General features: G+C 46.5%; 1 protein-coding gene across 1 annotated transcript; it reads left to right on the top strand.

Annotated features, from left to right (window-relative positions):
• Positions 1-3,088: 3,088 nt before the first annotated feature.
• Positions 3,089-15,387, top strand: LOC308639480 (nuclear RNA export factor 2-like; the record flags this gene model as incomplete). Its single annotated transcript, XM_081277715.1, has 19 exons — positions 3,089-3,094; positions 3,149-3,202; positions 3,986-4,069; positions 4,183-4,287; positions 4,405-4,485; positions 4,618-4,687; positions 7,572-7,660; positions 7,780-7,887; positions 8,070-8,179; positions 9,630-9,666; positions 10,051-10,119; positions 10,205-10,260; positions 10,401-10,508; positions 10,643-10,701; positions 10,824-10,936; positions 11,031-11,073; positions 11,656-11,728; positions 12,483-12,665; positions 15,285-15,387. 19 exons carry the CDS (start codon positions 3,089-3,091, stop codon positions 15,385-15,387), a joined length of 1,551 nt encoding a protein of 516 aa, XP_081133841.1.
• Positions 15,388-17,570: the final 2,183 nt, after the last annotated feature.

The raw sequence follows: 17,570 nt of genomic DNA on the forward strand, positions 1-17,570 counted from the left end.
TTTAGTTCTAATTTCTATGTGTACATTACTGAAACATGTCAATTTTGCAAAAGAAAGATTCCATGCATGGCCTATTTCCAAACAGGTTATGAAATAGTTGTCAAGCCCACTTTGGTATACACCAGTAGATGTGGATAGAAGTGGTAGAGAGGCCTGTGTTCTTAAAAAGTGGTTTGTTGATGATCCCAAATCTACATGACACACGTGGGTAAAATAAATATTAGTTGGGTCCTACATATGCCAGACACTCCCAGCCAAAAGTGACTCCTAATTTGCAAACCCCAAGGCCAAAGCAGATTCCTCCCATCTGGTCCAAGACCACTGTCTCCACCTGGCCCAAGAAACTTGGTTCCCATCCCAACAGGAGCAACTAGCATAACACCTAATCCCTGGCCAGCTCCTAGAATTTTTTCCTTGAGACTTGGAAGTTCACCATTAAGGGAGAAACAGTGCAGCTGTTGGAGGAGCTGTCAGGCTGTGGAAGCACACCAATAGATCCTGAGGACACAATATGAGTTCTGCCTCTTGTTGGGCTCAGAAATCCTGGGAAATGTTCCCTATGTCTGTGAGCTTAATATTCATGATCCAAAAGGGACTGTGAATACAGTTCTCATGAGATATCTGTGAGGAGGTCAAGGAAACGCAATGAGTCTGCCCAACACTGAGAAAATGTTGGTTGGCACTGGGCAAGTGCTATTTTCCTTCTTGCACCAGTTTTCCCTACCAAAGCAGGATGAAGTTCCTGTGGTCCTGGGGGTGCTGGGGAGGGCAAGGGAAGGCATTGGAAGGGAGGAGGAAGCATGGAGATGATTCAGGCAGACTTCCAAAATAAAACAGGAAGTAACATAGGAATATACATGATATTATAAAGGAGACTCACTAGTTCTTTCTCTGTTGGAGGCTCTGGTATTATGAAGTGGAGCTTGAGGAGGTCCCAGAGAGGCTCTACCTCATTTCTCATACTCTCATATGGCAGGGCCATGAGCCAGTGACTGGGCTGAGATGTGGGAGTTCAGTAAGTGGATGTGAACATATGTGTGTTTTGTCTTCAATATCTCTGACTATCAGGGAGAGTCTGAACAGGACTTTGCTGAGAGTAGGTCACTCAGTGGATTTCACTGTGTGAAAGCAATGATCGCCCCTCCCTCCTGCCCCTAGGAGGTGTTCACCGGAAGCCTGGTCCTCATCAGGATGTTGCAGAGTGCTCAGGAACAGACCAGTTTCTATCCATAACTGTGTCCCGAGGCAATGGGAATCATTAAATCATGAAATGTATAACTCACACACCTAGGGAATCTTCATGGTTAGAGCCTAAGAGGAAGTTGTTTTCTGACATTCTGGCTACCTTAATCCCCATCTCCACCAAAGCACTAATATTGCCTTCTGCTGGTACATGTTTTCAGTCAACTCTGGCATCAGTAAAATAAGCCCAGTGAGTCTACCTGTGGGAGAGGGAATTGAGAGTATCTTATTTCTGTAGATGCCATCCCTGCCCCCAAACAAAGAAGAAAAGAACGTTTCAAGTCTTGCCACCTGATGAATTCATTATCTGGGTGGGGAATGTGGGGGTTGAAAAGCAACAGCAACTCCTAGGAGAAAATCCAGGGTCAGATACAATCTAAATGATATGAGTGTACACACACACACACACACACACACACACACACACACACACACACACCTTGAGGCTCAGCCTGCATTGTCCAACACACTCAAAATCAGATTAAAGACAATTAAGTAGAGACAGAGAGGGGTATTACGTAGTGATAAAAGGGCCAATCTACCGGGAAGATGTAATGATGCTAGGTATGTAGGTACCGAGACACAGAGCCTCAGAGTACCTGAAACAGCAAAAGCAACAACAATAAAAACAACACTGATAAAAAAAATAAAATTAAAACTGAACATATATATATATATATATATATATATATATATATATATATTAATTTAAAAAAAAAAACACACTGATGGACCTGAATGGAGAAATAGCTACATCTACAGCGAGAGTTGGGGCCTTCAGCGCTCCATACTCTGGCATTCCTGGGCAGCAAAGCGGGTATGATATACAAGACCTGCGTGATATGATACAGTAATAGGATCTAAGTAATCAACATCAGGAGAGTACCCTTTTGAAATATCTTCATTGGTGCATTGGTGCAAATATCACCCGATGCCAGGATTCAGAATGCCATATTTGGACATGCACATAATTTGATCTGTCTCATTCCCCAGTACCTTCCTTTTCCCTTCCTCCTCCCTCCCTCCGATCTGCTCGCTCTGCTCTACTGATCTCCTTTCTACCATGATTACAATTTTAATTGGCGAATTGGGATCTTTTTCAAGTGCCTGAACCATCTGCACAGATAGAGCATCTTCTCTGCCACCGAACACACCTCAACAAATCTACATCAACTGAAGTCATACAGAGGACATTCCCTGCCCATTTGGAATGAAACTGGGAATCAATAACAGAGGGAGAACAGGAAAGTCCCCACACATTTGGGAATTGTATTTGAAGCCGCTCATTCCAGTTTGTCATTCAGACCCTTGTTACAGAAGCGAAGAGTTTAGGAAGAGTCCTGTCCTGGGCTGAAAGCATTGCAGGCTGTGCAGAAGGAAAGCTTGCTCTGAATATTTCAAGCTGAGTATTGTTGAGGGCGAGGGTGGATTCCTCCCAACTCTCACTAAAGCTTTTACTACACCAGCAAAGGAAGCTCACTCAGCTAGCTGATTGTTCACAGTTAGTTCTGGGGGCTGATTGGATCTGGGCATGTGACAGAAGTTGCCTCCCAGCCATTGGTGGCAATCGGAGAAGCCTCAGAGAAGGCAGGGGTAGGACAGCTGCCTGGTGTGTTTGAAGCCTAACCCAAGGGCAGATGCACCCCTGATCCTTTTCAGTCCTGCTCCATGTAGTAAAAGGCCCAACAGAATTGCTTCCTTTTCCACAATGTCTCCTCTAATTGCACCACCTGTGAGATAAAACGCTCCTATCTGGACAGACAGAGGAGTTTGCTTTGGGGGGTGTGTCTGATTGCTTCTTGGGGCAGACTGACACTTTGCTTGTCCTTCCTTGTGTTAGCCCAAGATGGCGGTACGTCGTAAGTGGACCATTGATGTGTCTTTATACCTGTGTTTTTGTTCCCAGTTTCAGAATACAGGAACAAATGCAGTGCCCTTCAAGGAAGGAAGAGATGTGGAAGTTTGTCCTGGAGCAACTCTGGCAGGAGGAAGCTTCATTATGAGCATACTGGGTATGAGCTTCCACCTTCATGCCTCCAGGAGGATAATGGGAACATGGGGATGAGGGATGTCCATGATGAATCCCAGCTCAGGTAGTAAGTGACCAGGCAGCCTGGGTTGTGGGCAGCAGCCCCTGGACCACTCTGTGTGGCCTTCCTTTTCTTCTCTCAGTGGGAAACTGAAGAACAGTGGATGAGGCATATACTGGTAGAGCAGTCCTCATTCTCACCCTGGCATCAGGGAGGAGGGGCGGGGGTGTAGAGGCCTTCCTAAGCATTGATGGAAACCTCCTTCTCCCCCGTTACCAGCACACCTTATTCAGCCCACCGTGACCACAGGAGAGGGAAATGGCATGATGAAGAGCCTACCCATGTGACTCTGTGGAGAGAGAAAAAGACTCGAGGGAGAGAAATGGGGAAGGAGATACGAGATGGAGTGAAGAGGAGATGGTTCAAAGTGACAGTGAGTTTCTTGGAAAGGTCTGCATTAAGTAGGCTCTTCTGGAACCTGAAAGAAGGAAAATGACATTAAACAGCATCCGTTAAACACACACCTCCACTTGCAGGAGAGCTTCTGAATGGAAAGAAAGTGGATTCTGGAAATCAGTATTGAGTGCAGAAACATGGACTCATGCTTTAGAAGTCTTTTAATGCTAGGCAAGAAAATAGCACTTGGCTGGGTCTGTCCTCCATCCTAATTCCTTGCTGTCTCCTCCACTCTGACTCTTTCTTTTTATCCTTAGATTCCATATGGGAGAAAGTATGACAAGGCATGGCTAATGAATTCAATCCAGGGCCATTGCAGTGTCCCCTTCACCCCGGTCGATGTAAGAGAGGATGGTGAAGCCAGCTGAGTGGGCACAGGGGAGGGGGAGAGGCCTGGCTCAGCAGGGGCCATTGTCATCTGATACCATTGCTTCTGCCCTCACTACCTGTGTAGTTCCACTACATCAGAAATCGGGCCCGGTTCTTTGTCCAGGATGCAGGCACGGCCTCTGCATTGAAGGATGTCAGCTACAAGATTTGCGATGACAATGATGTAAAGGTGTGTGCTAGGGGCTGTCCCTGTACCATGTCTTGGGGGAGGGAGGATGGACTAGGGGCTGGTTGTCATCTTTGGGATTAGTGGGCCTGTTGTTGATCCTACCTCTCCTTCCCACAGATATTGGTCTTAGTCAGCCCTTCTGCTGTACCCTACTCTGTGCAGAATAAGTTCTCAGCAGAACAAGTGGAGCAGCTAAAGGTAGTGCAGATTTAAGGCATGCTGTGTGCCCACTCCCCGGATCCTACCTGCTCTCACCTCCTGACTCGATGACTCTTGTCACCATGCCCCCACACAGCCTCAGAGCCACTTTCTCCATCTCTGCCTTTGCAGTTGACCATGAGAAAACGATATGATGTCTCCCAGCAAGCTCTCGACCTCCAGAAGCTCCGATTTGATCCAGGTATTACCGACCACAGTAATTCTAGGGCAGGTGAGGGCAGAGGGGTTTTCCTGGGACGAGGAGGTAGGGATTCAGCTTGGGGAGGGTTTTTTTCTTATTTGCTCTTTTAAATTATACATATGAGAGTAGAACGCATTTTAGCAGATTATACGTACATAGAGTATAACTTATTCTACTTAGGATGCCACTCTTGTGGTCATACAGGATGTGGAGTTATCTTGGTTATGTATACGAATACAAGGCTAGGGAAGTGATGTCCTATTAATTCTACTGTCTTTCCTTTTCCGCTCCCCACTCCCTTCCCTTTGTTTCCCTTGGTCTAATCCAGGGGATTTCTATTATTCCCCTTCCAACCTCCCTTGTTTGCAGTTAGCATCCAGAAATCAAAGATGACATTCGGCCTTTGTTTTTGGAGGGGGATTGGCTTACTTCACTTAGCATCATATTCTCCAGTTCCATCCATTCACAGGCAAATGCCATAATTTTATTCTGTATGACTGAGTAATATTCCATTGTGTATATATACCATGTTTTCTTTACCCATTCATCCGTTGAAGGACACCTAGGTTCCTTCCATAGCTTGGCTGTTGTGAGTTGAGCTGCTATAAACATGGATGTGACTTTGTCGCTGTAGTATGCTATTAACAATTTTAAGACCTTTAGGTATAAACCAAGGAGTGCGATAACCGAGTCACATGGTGGTTCCATTCCAAGGTTTCTAAGGACTCTCCGTACTGCTTTCCATAGTGGTTGCACGAATCTGCAGTCCCACCAGCAATGTAGGAGAGTACGTTTCTCCCCACATCCTCACTAACATTTATAGGTACTTGCATTCTTGATAATTGCCGTTCTGACTGGAGGGAGATAGAATCTCGGTGTAGTTTTGATTGGCATTTCTCTAATTGCTATAGATGTCGGATGCGTTTTCATATACCTTTTGAGCATTCATATTTCTTCTTCTGTAAAGTGTTTGTTCAGTTCCTTTGCCCATTTATGCATTGGTTTATATATTTTTCGAGTGGTAATGTTGTAGGGACAAACGAGGCAAGGCACCGAAGATAGCAGGAAACAGTTTTATTTGGCTGCAGCCAGGTTCAGAGGGCACAGCTTTTGCTGAAATCAATTAATCCCCTGAACCCTGAGTTCAGGGAGTTTCAGAGTTTTATACCCAGTGTGTAAGGGGAGGGGCTCAGAAGTTCACAGTCTGCAGAAGTTCACATAATAGCAGCTTTTCCTTTCACGGTTCTGGGCAAGTTAACTCTTCAAGGACAACACTTGAGAAGGGGAGAGCTTCTTCTCCCCTTTCTTTCCTCCCCCTGCCAGCTGTTACCATGGAGCCCAATTGTAGCTTATCTTAAAAATGTAGACATCTCTGTGAAGCCCAGCTCAAGGCCAGAGGCCTTGTTTGCACATTTCTTCAAAGTACTATACTGGATACATTTGTGAAAACTAGTAATGGGGTGCCCAGCACCTGGAGTGCTGGTATCTTCTCGGCCAGTGGCCAAGTAAACAGGGCGACACGAAAATAGGAAGTTTATCTACATTGGACTCTTTCTCAGAGACTCTTTTGCTGACAGTCCTAAAATCAGCCATGGTGAAGAGGGCTTTTCTGTGGAGAAAGGGGGTGCCACTTCAGTAAGTTTTCTGAGTTGTTTGTGTACTGTGGAAATTAATGCCTTACCTGAGGTACTGGTGGTGAAGATTTTCTCCCCATCTGTAGGATCTCTGTACACGTTCTTGATTGTTTCCTGTGCTGTGAAAAAGCTTTTCCACTTGATACCATCCCATTTGTTGATTCTTGATTTTACTCCTTGCGCTTTTGGAGTCTTCTTGAGGACTGACATGTTGAAATGTTGGAGACTTGGGCTTACTTTTTCTATTTGTAAGTGCAGGGTCTCTGGTCTAATGCCTATGTCCTTGATCCACTTAGAGTTGAGTCTTTTGCAGGGTGAGAGAGAGGGGTTCAATTTCGTTCTATTACATATGGATTTCTCATTTTCTCAGCACCACTCCTTAAAGAGGCTATCCTTTCTCCAATGTAAGTTAATGGTGCCTTTGTCTGGGATGAGATAACTGTATTATGTGGGTGTGTCTCTGTGTCTTCTGTTGGTCCATTGGTTCCATTGGTCTTCATGTCTGTTTTGGTGACAATACCATACTGTTTTTATTACTATAACTCCTTGGTATTATTTAATGTCTGCTACTGTGATGCCTCCTGTGTCACTTTTCATGCTAAGGATTGCTTTGGCTATTCTGGGCCTCGTGTTTTTCCAAATGAATTTCATGATTGTTTTTCTATTTCTGTGAAGAACGTCATTGAGATCTTTATAGGAATTGCATTAAAACTGTATAATGCTTTTGGCCGTTTTTATAATTTTGATTCTGCCTATCCAGGAACGTGGGAGATCTTCCCATTTTCTGAGGTCTAATTCAATTTCTTTCATTAGCATTCTGTAGTTTTTGTTATAGGTATCCTTCACCTCTTTTATTAGGTTGATTCCCACACATTTTATTTATTTAGTTTTTGAGGCTATTGTAACGGGGATAGTATGCGTGATTTCTCTTTCAGCCAATATCCTTGGTGTATAGAATATGATTGATTTATTGGTGTTGATTTTAAACACTGCTACTTTGCTGAATTTGTTTATGAGTTCCAGGAGCCTACTAGTAGAGTTTTGGGGGTCTTCTAAATATAGAATCATGTCTTCGGCAAATTGGGATAGTTTGAGCTCTTCTTCTTCATTCTTCTTCTTCTTCTTCTTCTTCTTCTTCTTCTTCTTCTTCTTCTTCTTCTTCTTCTTCTTATGTGGGGAGGGTTTGTGCTGGCACTGATCCAGCTGGACCCCTCTTACCCTTCTGATTCCCTTGTCTTGGCTTCCCAAAGACCTGGTGGGCTGTGACATTGACATGATCCTGAATCGAAGAAACTGCATGTTTGCTACCCTGCAGATCATTGAAAGGAATTTCCCAGAGGTGAGACCTTAGGCCCAGGGCCAGTATTTAGATAGAGGGGTGGAAGGGATGGCATTTAGGGCAGATGTGCCCACCAGGTGCTAGAAAGTCCCCATCACTCTTATGCTTCCTCCCCCAAGCTGCTGTCCCTGAACTTGCGAAACAACAAACTGTACCGGCTGGATGGCCTGTCTGACATTGTAGAGAAAGCCCCCCATGTCAAGATCCTGAACCTCTCCAAAAATGAGGTGAGAAGAGAGAGCCAGATGAAAAGAAAATTGCATTGAGGGTGGCTGGTAGTGCACAGCAGGGTGCTGGCAGGAGGCAGACAAAGGCAACTGGAGTGAGGGTCCCAGAGTCTGGGTGCAGGTTCCCAGGTGTCCCTCTCTCCCTGGGTCTCCTTAACTGGTTCCCTCCCCATCTTTCTCAGCTGAGGACCTCCAAGGAGTTGGTCAAGCTGAAAGGGATGAAGCTGGAAGAGCTGTGGCTAGAAGGGAACCCCTTGTGCAGTGACTTCCCAGAGCAGTCTGCTTATGTAAGGTAGATAATGCCTGGTAACACCTGTCACCCTTCCTGGGGACCTTTGCCTCCTGGGAGCCGGAGCTCCCCCTGAAGTCCACCTCTGCAGGAGGATGCAACCTTGGCCCTCTGGAAGGATCACAGGCCACGCCCTCTCCTCTATCTGTGTCCCTCAGCTGTGCCCACAGGTCTGCTTTCCTTCTTGCGACCTGCTCCCCTTTTTCAGCTGGACTGGGGTGTGTTTCCCGCCCCTCTGCACTGGCCTCCTCCAGCAAGCCCTCTGAAGATGGGGCTGGGCTTTCCTCCCCTGTCTCTATGAGTGGCCCTTCTTCTCATGTTCCAAAAAGGTCCCCCTTCCTGTCCCAGGCCGACATGGAGATTTTATGCCCGTGCTGAGGACCAGGGTGGCTACCATCACAACATCTGTTCCTCTAAGCCATTGGTGGGAACTGTTTCCTCCTTGGGGAGAAACTTAGGTTCCCTGAGTCAAGGAGCCAGAGGTGGGCCACTGACAGCGAGCAGAGGCCTTCCCAAGACAGGAGGGGAAGGCAGAGGGCAAAGGAGGGGCAGGAGGAGGAGGAGGAGGAGGCGGGAGCACAGGCCACTCAGGGGCACTGCTGCTCTCTCCCCCACTCCACATCCCACATCCAACCTGGTCCCTCAGAGCAGCCCTGGGTAGCCCAAGTCAAGATGCTTCCTAGGGCAAGACACTGACTCAGACAGGCACAGGTGCACAGGGACCACCATGAGGGAACCTGGTGCTCATAAGAGGGGGCCACAGACCCTCTGTCACATGCTGAGCTGGTGCCTGATTCTTCACTACTGGTGCTGGGAATGACACCTCCCCTGGGGGTGGCTCCTTTTCCCATACCTGGCCCCCTCTGGGCCCACACAGGAGACAGAGGCTGAACCTGCATCCTGTGGGCCCCAGCCCAGCAGGTACATGTTTGCATTCCAGGGGCAGGTGAAGGAATGGGCTGCAGTAGGGCAGCTGGTTTCTTCTCACTTCTGCCTTGACCTCCAGTACCAGGGGGCAGCATCTTCCCCTTCCCTTTGCTTTGCTTCCTCTTTCCCCATCTCTCCATCCCCCGCCTTCACTCCCTTTCTGTGGCCATACCCCTGCCTTCCCCTGCCTGCCTCACTCACCAAACCCCCACCCCACCCAGCATCCTATCCTGGGAGGTGAGAGTATGACCTGGTCTTGGTCTGGCCAGGCCATGCCCCACGGAAGGCTGGACACCCAGCACAGTAGCAGAGCCCTGGTCTCCCACCCCATTCCCTGCTCCCTTCAGCGCCTTCCATGGGGGGACCTGGAAGAAGGTAAGGGAGGCAGGGTGGGCCCTGGAGGAGGGGGTCAGGCCAGTGTAGCTGGGAGGTACCCAGGGGGAGGGAGAGGGAGGAGAGCAAGAGGGAGAGAGTGTGCACAACCCTCCACTGTCACCTCACTTCATTAGATTTTTCATTTGCACAGTGCTATCCAGGATTGTTTCCCCAATTTGTTACGCCTGGTAAGTACACACTTCCGGTCTTGTCTCCTTACTCACATACCTGACCTCCCCGCTGGCCCCAGGCCTTGTGGGCCTTGCCTAGATTATGTGCGCACCAGACCCTCATCCATCTTAAAGGGCATGGATTCTCCCTGGCATGGACATTTTCCCTAGGGAGAACACACGTGCACACACCCATACACACCCACTCACAGGGTGCATATACTGGTAGAGATTTCCAAGAGCTCATGATGCAGACACCAAGTGTGATCTCACCCATGGATTTTCCAGGGCCTATTTATACGTGGCCTCTGGCCCTTGTTTCCCCTTGGGCCTGTTCAACTCCTTGCACTTGCAGTGCCACCACCCTGAGCTGCACTGCTGACTTCCTCTTCCCTTCTCAAGGATGGCCAGGAGTTACCCACACCAATTGTCGTCGACCTTGAGGCCCCCAAGTTAATAAAACCCTGCACGGTGAGAAAGAAGCACCAAAAGAGATGGGGGCATTGCAGGGTAGGCTTTAGCCACCACAGAGACTAAAATGACCTTTTAATTCCAGGAAGACTCTAAAGGAACTGAGACCCTAAAGAATCTAGTTCTGCAATTCCTGCAAGAGTAAGTTCCCCTGAGACCTTGAGGAAGGGGAGGCCTGGGACAGTGTGGACTACCGTAGCACAGGTCTGCACATAGGAGTTTTCTGGTCTCCTCTGGGCCCTCAGCCACAGAGTTAGCCTGTCCTCTTTGCTCCCTCACAGGTATTACTTGATCTATGATCACGGAGATCGAGAGGGTCTCCTCAGTGCTTACCACAACAAGGCATGCTTCTCTCTGACCATTCCCTTCCATCCTAAGGACTCAGCCGAGTGAGTATCTGTGCTCAGCTCTGACCCTGGTCTGGGGCACTGTGACTCCCCCCACATCCCCGCAGACACATGCCAGCTCCTTGCCACACCGGCACTGGCTGGACCACGATTATTTGCTCCTCTTTTTCTCCTAGGAACAGCTTGTGCAGATTCGTCAAGGATAGCAAGAATATGAGGAAGCTCAGGAATTCCTGTAAGTGTGTGATGGGGAAGACTGCGCAGCGACAGCATAAGGGGGTGTCAAAGGGTCAGTCACGGGGTTCAAGGGCAAGGGTGTGGCAGCCCCCTCATCTTTGCTTCTCCTGTCCTCTACAGACCAGTGGAAGCAACTGAAGCACACAAAACGTGACATCTTGGATACCCTCTGCGTGCTGCCCAAGACTCGGCATGACCTCAGCTCCTTTGTGGTGGACATGTGGTTCCAGACGGTGAGCACCTGCTTCCTCCCTGGGCTGGGACCAGAAAGCTGGAGGTGGGTAGGAGGTTAAGCAGATCCTGAGTTCCTGCATTGCCCCCTTTCAGGAAACAATGCTCTGCTTCTCCGTGAATGGTTTGTTCAAGGAAGGTGAGTGTCTATACAACCCCCTCGGATCGCCTGCTGCTCCCTCCCCTGGGTGGGCACCCTCTCAGAACTCCCCCAGCTTCCCTGATTCTGGGCCTTTCCTTCCTGTTCTTCCCTGGGGGCTCTTCCCTCGGTGCTCCCACTCTGCCCACAAAGCATCCTGGTCTGAACGTGGTCCGTGCCTGTCTGCCCCACAGCTCCGGTGTGTGTTAGGGACATAGGCTGTGGGGTTCCATGGCTCTCCTCCCAGGTCCTTACTCTGTGGCCTTGGACCAACTACTTGACCTCTCTTTTTCGCCATTTTTTAAATGGGGCTAGTAGAACCCATCTCTTGGGCAGGTGTGAGATGAAGATCAAGTGAACTTTTGAAGTGGTTTTCACAGGGCCCAACATGTGGTAGGGGCCCTATCGCTGGGAGTGGATTGTTCCAGTTGTCTTCCCCATTCCTGCTGTGCCCTCCTGACTCCAAGTGAACAATTGTCTGGGTCTGGCCTCCTCCAGTGGAAGAGCCCGACTGGGGGATGCTGTTTGAGCATGTGTAAAGCATGTGCAACTCCAAGGGAATGTTGTTTGTTGTCCTTGAAGTGGAAGGAAAGTCTCAGGGATGTGTTCATGCCTTTACCCGGACCTTCGTTGCTACTCCTGGCAGCAATTCCAGGTGAGTGCTATGGGGCGGGTGAGAGCACCATTCTCAGCCTGGGACCAGTGGTATAGGAATGTGGTGGCAGAGTCGTCAGGATATTCTCCACATAGTGGAAGACCAACAGGTAGATCCAATGAGCAGTCTAGCCTAGTGGTTAAGACTAAGGGCTTTTAACTGGGAATGACAGTTCTCTTCCTGATCCCAACACTCACTATGTCCTTGGTCAAATTACTTGACCTTTCGGTGAGACTCACTGTCCTCCTCTGAAAACGGGGACAAGAGTACCCAGGCTCTGGGGCTGCTGTGTAGGAGAAAATGCATTGGGGTTAAATCTACAAGTCCACTGGGCGTGGCAGCACATGCCTGTAATCCCAGCAGCTTGGGAGGCTGAGGCAAGAAGATCACAAGTTCAAAGCCAGCCTCAGCAAAAGCGAGGTGCTAAGTAACTCAGTGAGACCCCGTGTCTAACAAAAACAATACAAAATAGGGCTGGGGATGTGGCTCAGTGGTTGAGTACCCCTGAGTTCAATTCCCAGTACCACCCACCCCCCGCCCCGCAAAAAAAATCTACAAATCCAGTGAAGCTGGTACAAAATCTCTCCAAAGGTGGGCTCTATGGGTAGGAGCCTAGGAATCTGGGAGGCAGCTATAGTAGGGATATTGGAGGAATCCAGATGCTGCGTGGCAGTGGTTAAGGAGGTAGGCAGTGTGGGGTTATCTGTCGGGCCAGTTGTTTCAGGGAGTGTTTGTTATTTTTTTCTCTCTCCAGCCTGTGCATCGTAAACGACCAGCTGCTTGTGAGGGATGCCAGCCCTGGTGAGATCCAAAGTGCCTTCTCCATCCCCATGCCCACACACTGCTCCAGCTTCATGTCCACCCTCTCCCAAGAGCAGCAAAAAACTGTGCAGGCTTTCTCCATCCAGTCTGGGATGAAACTTGAGTGGTCTCAGAAGTGAGTGTTGGGTATAAATGTGAGTGGGGCAGGGGAGTGAATAATGGAAACTCCCAGGATATTTGGGGGAAAAACCTGTGGGTATTTGTTGCACAGTAAAAGTGGGCCCATGAAAAAGGTAGCACACTTTTTTACTGATGTATGTAAAGTATATCAAAAATAGTATAATGCTCAAATGTCATCACCTTCCATATGAAGAGTCCAAAAGAACCCATCATGACAAGCCACTAGAACAAATATACAAGTTCAGCAAGTATTCAACATCAATGCACAAATTTCATGGGTATTTCTATGTACTTGCAGTAAACAATCCAAAATGAAATTAAGAAAACAAGCCCATTTACAATAGCATCAAAAAGGGTAAAACAAGGCTGGGGCTGTAGCTCAGTGGTAGAGTGCTTGCCTAGCACGGGTGAGGCACTGGGTTCGACCCTTGGCGAAAGAAAGAAAGAGAGGGGGGGGGGTGGGGGAGAGGGAGGGAGGGAGGGAGGGAGGAAGGAAGGAAGGAAGGAAGGAAGGAAGGAAGGAAGGAAGGAAGGAAGGAAGGAAGGATATTGTGATCATCTACAACTAACTAAAAAAATATTTTTAAAAGGATTAAAACACTTAGGAGCAAATGTAATCAAAGAAAGTAAAATCACATGTGCTGAAATCTTTGGCAAAGCATGGCTGAAGAAAAAAGTAAAGAAGATGTAAGTAAGGGGATAGACACCTCATGTTCCCAGGGTGGAAGACGTAATGTCAGTAAGGTGCCAGTGCTGTCCAGAGGAATCTTCAGATTCAACACAACCCCTACCAAAATCCCCGATGGCTCCTTTGCAGGAGTTGACAAGGTGATCCTAATGTTTATATGGAAATGCAGCAGATGCAGGATAGCCAGAATAGTTTCAAAGGAAAAGAACAATGTTAGGAGACTCACACTTACCAACTTCAAAACCTGCTACAAAGCTGTAGCAATCAAGACCTTGTGGTACCAGCATACACACAAACATGACTCTATGGAAATGAACTGAGAGTCTACCTAATGCACCTTTACATTTATGGTCCAATTGTCTATCATCTGGGCTGTTGGAAAAAAGTGCCATGGGGTTATAAAATCAAAAAGGCTTGAACAAGGTGCACCAGGATGACTGAATATCCACTTGCAAAGTCATGAATTTTGACCCACACACCCAAGTCACACTGTAAGCAAACAGTGACTGAAAGTGATGAAGGACTTAAAGAGCCACAGCTATACAACCCAAAGAAGAAAACATGGGTATAAATCATCATGACCTTGAATTAGGCATCTATTTCTTAGGTACACGGCAGAAACTCAAGGAACCAAAGAAGAATAGGTAAATTGGACTTCCTAGAGTTCATAGAATTTAAAAGCTTTTGTAATCATTGGATTCTATCAAGAAAGTGCAAAGACAGCTGACAGAATGAGAGACAGTTTTGCAGATCACACATCTGGCAAGAACACATGAACGTTTCTTAAAACTCCACCATAAAAAGACAAACATCCCAGGGAAAATGGGGAGAGGGCTTGACTAGGCATTTCTCCAAAGAAGATGCACACATGGCCACAGAGCCCTTGAAGAATTTCTCATCATCATTAGTCAGTAGGGAAATGCCAAGCAAAGCCATAATGAGTTGGCTCTTCACATCCACTAGGATGGCTTTAATTAATAAAATGAAAGTGAACAAGTGTGGCTGAAGATGTGGGGAAATTGGAAATCTCCCATTATACTGGTGGGAATATAAAATGGAACAGTCTCTGGGGGAAACATTTTGGCAGTTCCTTAGATAGTTAAACACGGAGTTACTGTATAGCCTGGTAATCCCACTCCTGAGTATATATACCATGAGCAATAAAAACGTGAACTCAAAAAAATTTTACTCGAATGTTTGTAGCAGAATTGTTTGTATTGGCCAGAAAGTAGAAACAGCTCAGATGCCTTCTTGCTGATGAACGCATAGGTAAATGTGGTACATATATCTAGTGGAATATCATTCAATCGTTAAGAACATAGTGCTGATACATGCTATGTCAAGGATGAATCCTGACAACATCATGCTATGTGAAGAAAACAGTCACAAAAGGCCACATATTGTATGGTTCCGCTTATATGAAATGTCCAGGATAGGCAAAGCCAAAGAGACAAAAAGCAGAATAGTGGTCGCCAGGGAAAATGGGGGAGTGATATAAAGCTCTTGGAATCGGGTAGGTGGCCTGGCTGCACAATCTTATGACTGTGCTACATGACCACTGAATTGTGTACCTTAAAAAAGTAAGTGCTGCAATGTATATCTGACATCTCAATTCAGACACAATTGGCCAGTCTTCCTCTTTGAATTTCAATTTGTTATTTTCTTGAGCATCTTTTCTTTATCAGTATGATCGAGCTCCTTTATGCTTTTGAACACCCCTATTTTTCTGCTTTGAATTTGGGTGAGCATGAATGTTCATGACAGACATTTTCGTTTTTACAACATCTTTCTTCCTCATTACAGTGGTCCTCATTCTGGCACGTGCATCCCAGAAAAAGAGCAGCGTAGGTTAAGAGGTGGCATTTTGTGGCCAGCGTGTCTGTCCTGTGGTAGTAATAGAGACCACCTGTTCTTGTCCCACTGCAGGTGCCTGGAGGACAACCAGTGGAACTACATCAGAGCTGGTCAGGTCTTCACTATGCTCCAGGTGAGGCCTGGGGATCAAGTGGGTGAAAGACGATGTCTCTAGGCCATTGGGAAGGTAGAGACCATGTGGCCTAGGAATGGAACTTGGGGCACCTGCCTCTTCTGACATCCTGACTCCTTCCCTCCAGAACCAGGGAAAGATACCAGGGGAGGCCTTCAAACAGATGTCCTGAAAGGAGCCCTTGGATGCCATCTTCCTCTTCATGTACATTGTAGTTTTCTGTCACCAACTTAAGTCCACGCTCATCGCTGGGGTTGCAGGTCTGGCTGACTCAGAAGTCAGAGTTAACTTGTAGGCCAGGTAACATAACCTCCCAAATGGCTAGTTGTTATGTGTGTTTTCCCCACCAAAGATGGCTGTTTATCTTTACAATAAAGCGTGATATTGCATGTTGTGTGCTGTGTGTCCTGGGTTTCTTCTCTCCTGATGCAGGCATGAGCCAACAGGGCCAGGACCGAAAGGCCCTGTGCACCTCCGCTCCCATCCCGTAGACCCTGGCTGTTCTTAAGCAGATCCATCAGGCTTGCTCCAAGACAGTTTGTGAATAAATCCTCATGAGAAAAGACACATGCTACTTCTAGTGATTGGCATTTGGAGATTGTGAGACTGTGAGGTGCTCTCCCCGGAGGCCTGCAGAAGCAGCCATGTGACCTGACACAATGGGGGCTTCTCAAGGGATGCTTTCTGGCTATTGGGGGCTGTGGAAACAAGGAATGATTGAGGCATGGAACAAAACAAAATAGGGAGGTACTTGAGGGCTGACATATTTTACTTCTCTTTCCTAATATTTTTAGATTTTCATACACCATACCAGGTTCAGCTTTGTTTTTTGTTTGTTTTTTGGTTTTGCACAGCTGAATAGGAATCGGGCCTCTCTGCATCTCTGCCCTAGCTTCCGTTTATCTACCCCACATGCCTATCCCACCCTCTCCTCTTAGGCTGCTCCCCGAGGAATCTTCTGTTAGCACCTATAGTTGGTGCGGAAGGAGTAGTCCATTCAGGATGCCCAGCACATCCTTCACAGAATTGGAAGAAGATCCTCCATATCTGTGACTTTCTTTTCTACCATTGATTGAATCAATGGACACTTAGTCACTGATCTACATCCCCAGTCCTTTTTTTATATCCTATTATATTTATTATTTATTTATATCCTATTATATTTATAGGGAGGTTAAGGTTTTTTTGTTGGGAGCTCAGACTCAGGATACAGATCTGCAGGTGGAATAACATGTCAGGCAAATTTAGGCTAGCAGACATGTCTTGTCTTATTTTTATTTATTTATTTATTTATTTATTTATTTATTTATTTATTTATTTATTTATTTATTTATCCATTCATTCAGTTGTTTAAAATAAAAGAGCAGAATGCATCCTATTTCTTTTTATACATATAGAGCACAGTTTTTCATTTCTATGGTTGTATATAAAGTATGTTCACACCGATTCATGTCTTCATACATGTACTTTGGGTATGATGTCCATCACATTCCACCATTCTTGGTAACCCCCTGCCCCCTCTCTTTCCCTCACACCTTTCTGTCCTATCTAGAGTTCATCTTTTTTCCCCATGCTCCCTCTCCCTGCCCTACTATGAGTCAATCACCTTATATCAGAGAAAACATTTGGCATTTGTTTTTTTGAGGATTGGCTAACTTCACTTAGCATTATCTTCTGCAATGCCATCCATTTACCTGCAAATGCCATGATTTATTTCTCTTTTATTGCCTAATAATATTCCATTGTGTATATATGCCACATCTTTTTTATCCATTCATCTACTGAAGGGCATCTAGGTTGGTTTCACAGTTTAGCTATTGTGAATTTTGCTGCTATAAACAATGATTTGGCTGTGTCCCTATAGTATGCTGGTTTTTTTTTTTTTTAAGTCCTTTGGGTATAGACTGAGGATAGGAACAGCTGGGTCAAATGGTGATTCCATTCCCAGTTTTCATGGAATCTGCATACTGCTTTCCATATTGGCTGCACCAATTTGCAGTCCCACCTGCAATGTATTGTGTACCTTTCCCCCTACATCCTCACCAACACTTACTGTTGTTTATATTCTTGATAAATGCCATTCTGATTGTAGTTTTGATTTGCATTTCTGTACTTACTAGAGATGATAAACATTTTTTCATGCATTTGTTGATTGGTTATACGTATTCTTTAGAGAAGTATCTGTTCAGGTCCTTGGACCATTTATTGATTGGGTTATTTGTTTT

Source organism: Spermophilus citellus, assembly GCF_964194105.1.
Source record: "Spermophilus citellus genome assembly, chromosome: X".
NCBI classification, from domain to species: Eukaryota; Metazoa; Chordata; class Mammalia; order Rodentia; family Sciuridae; genus Spermophilus; species Spermophilus citellus.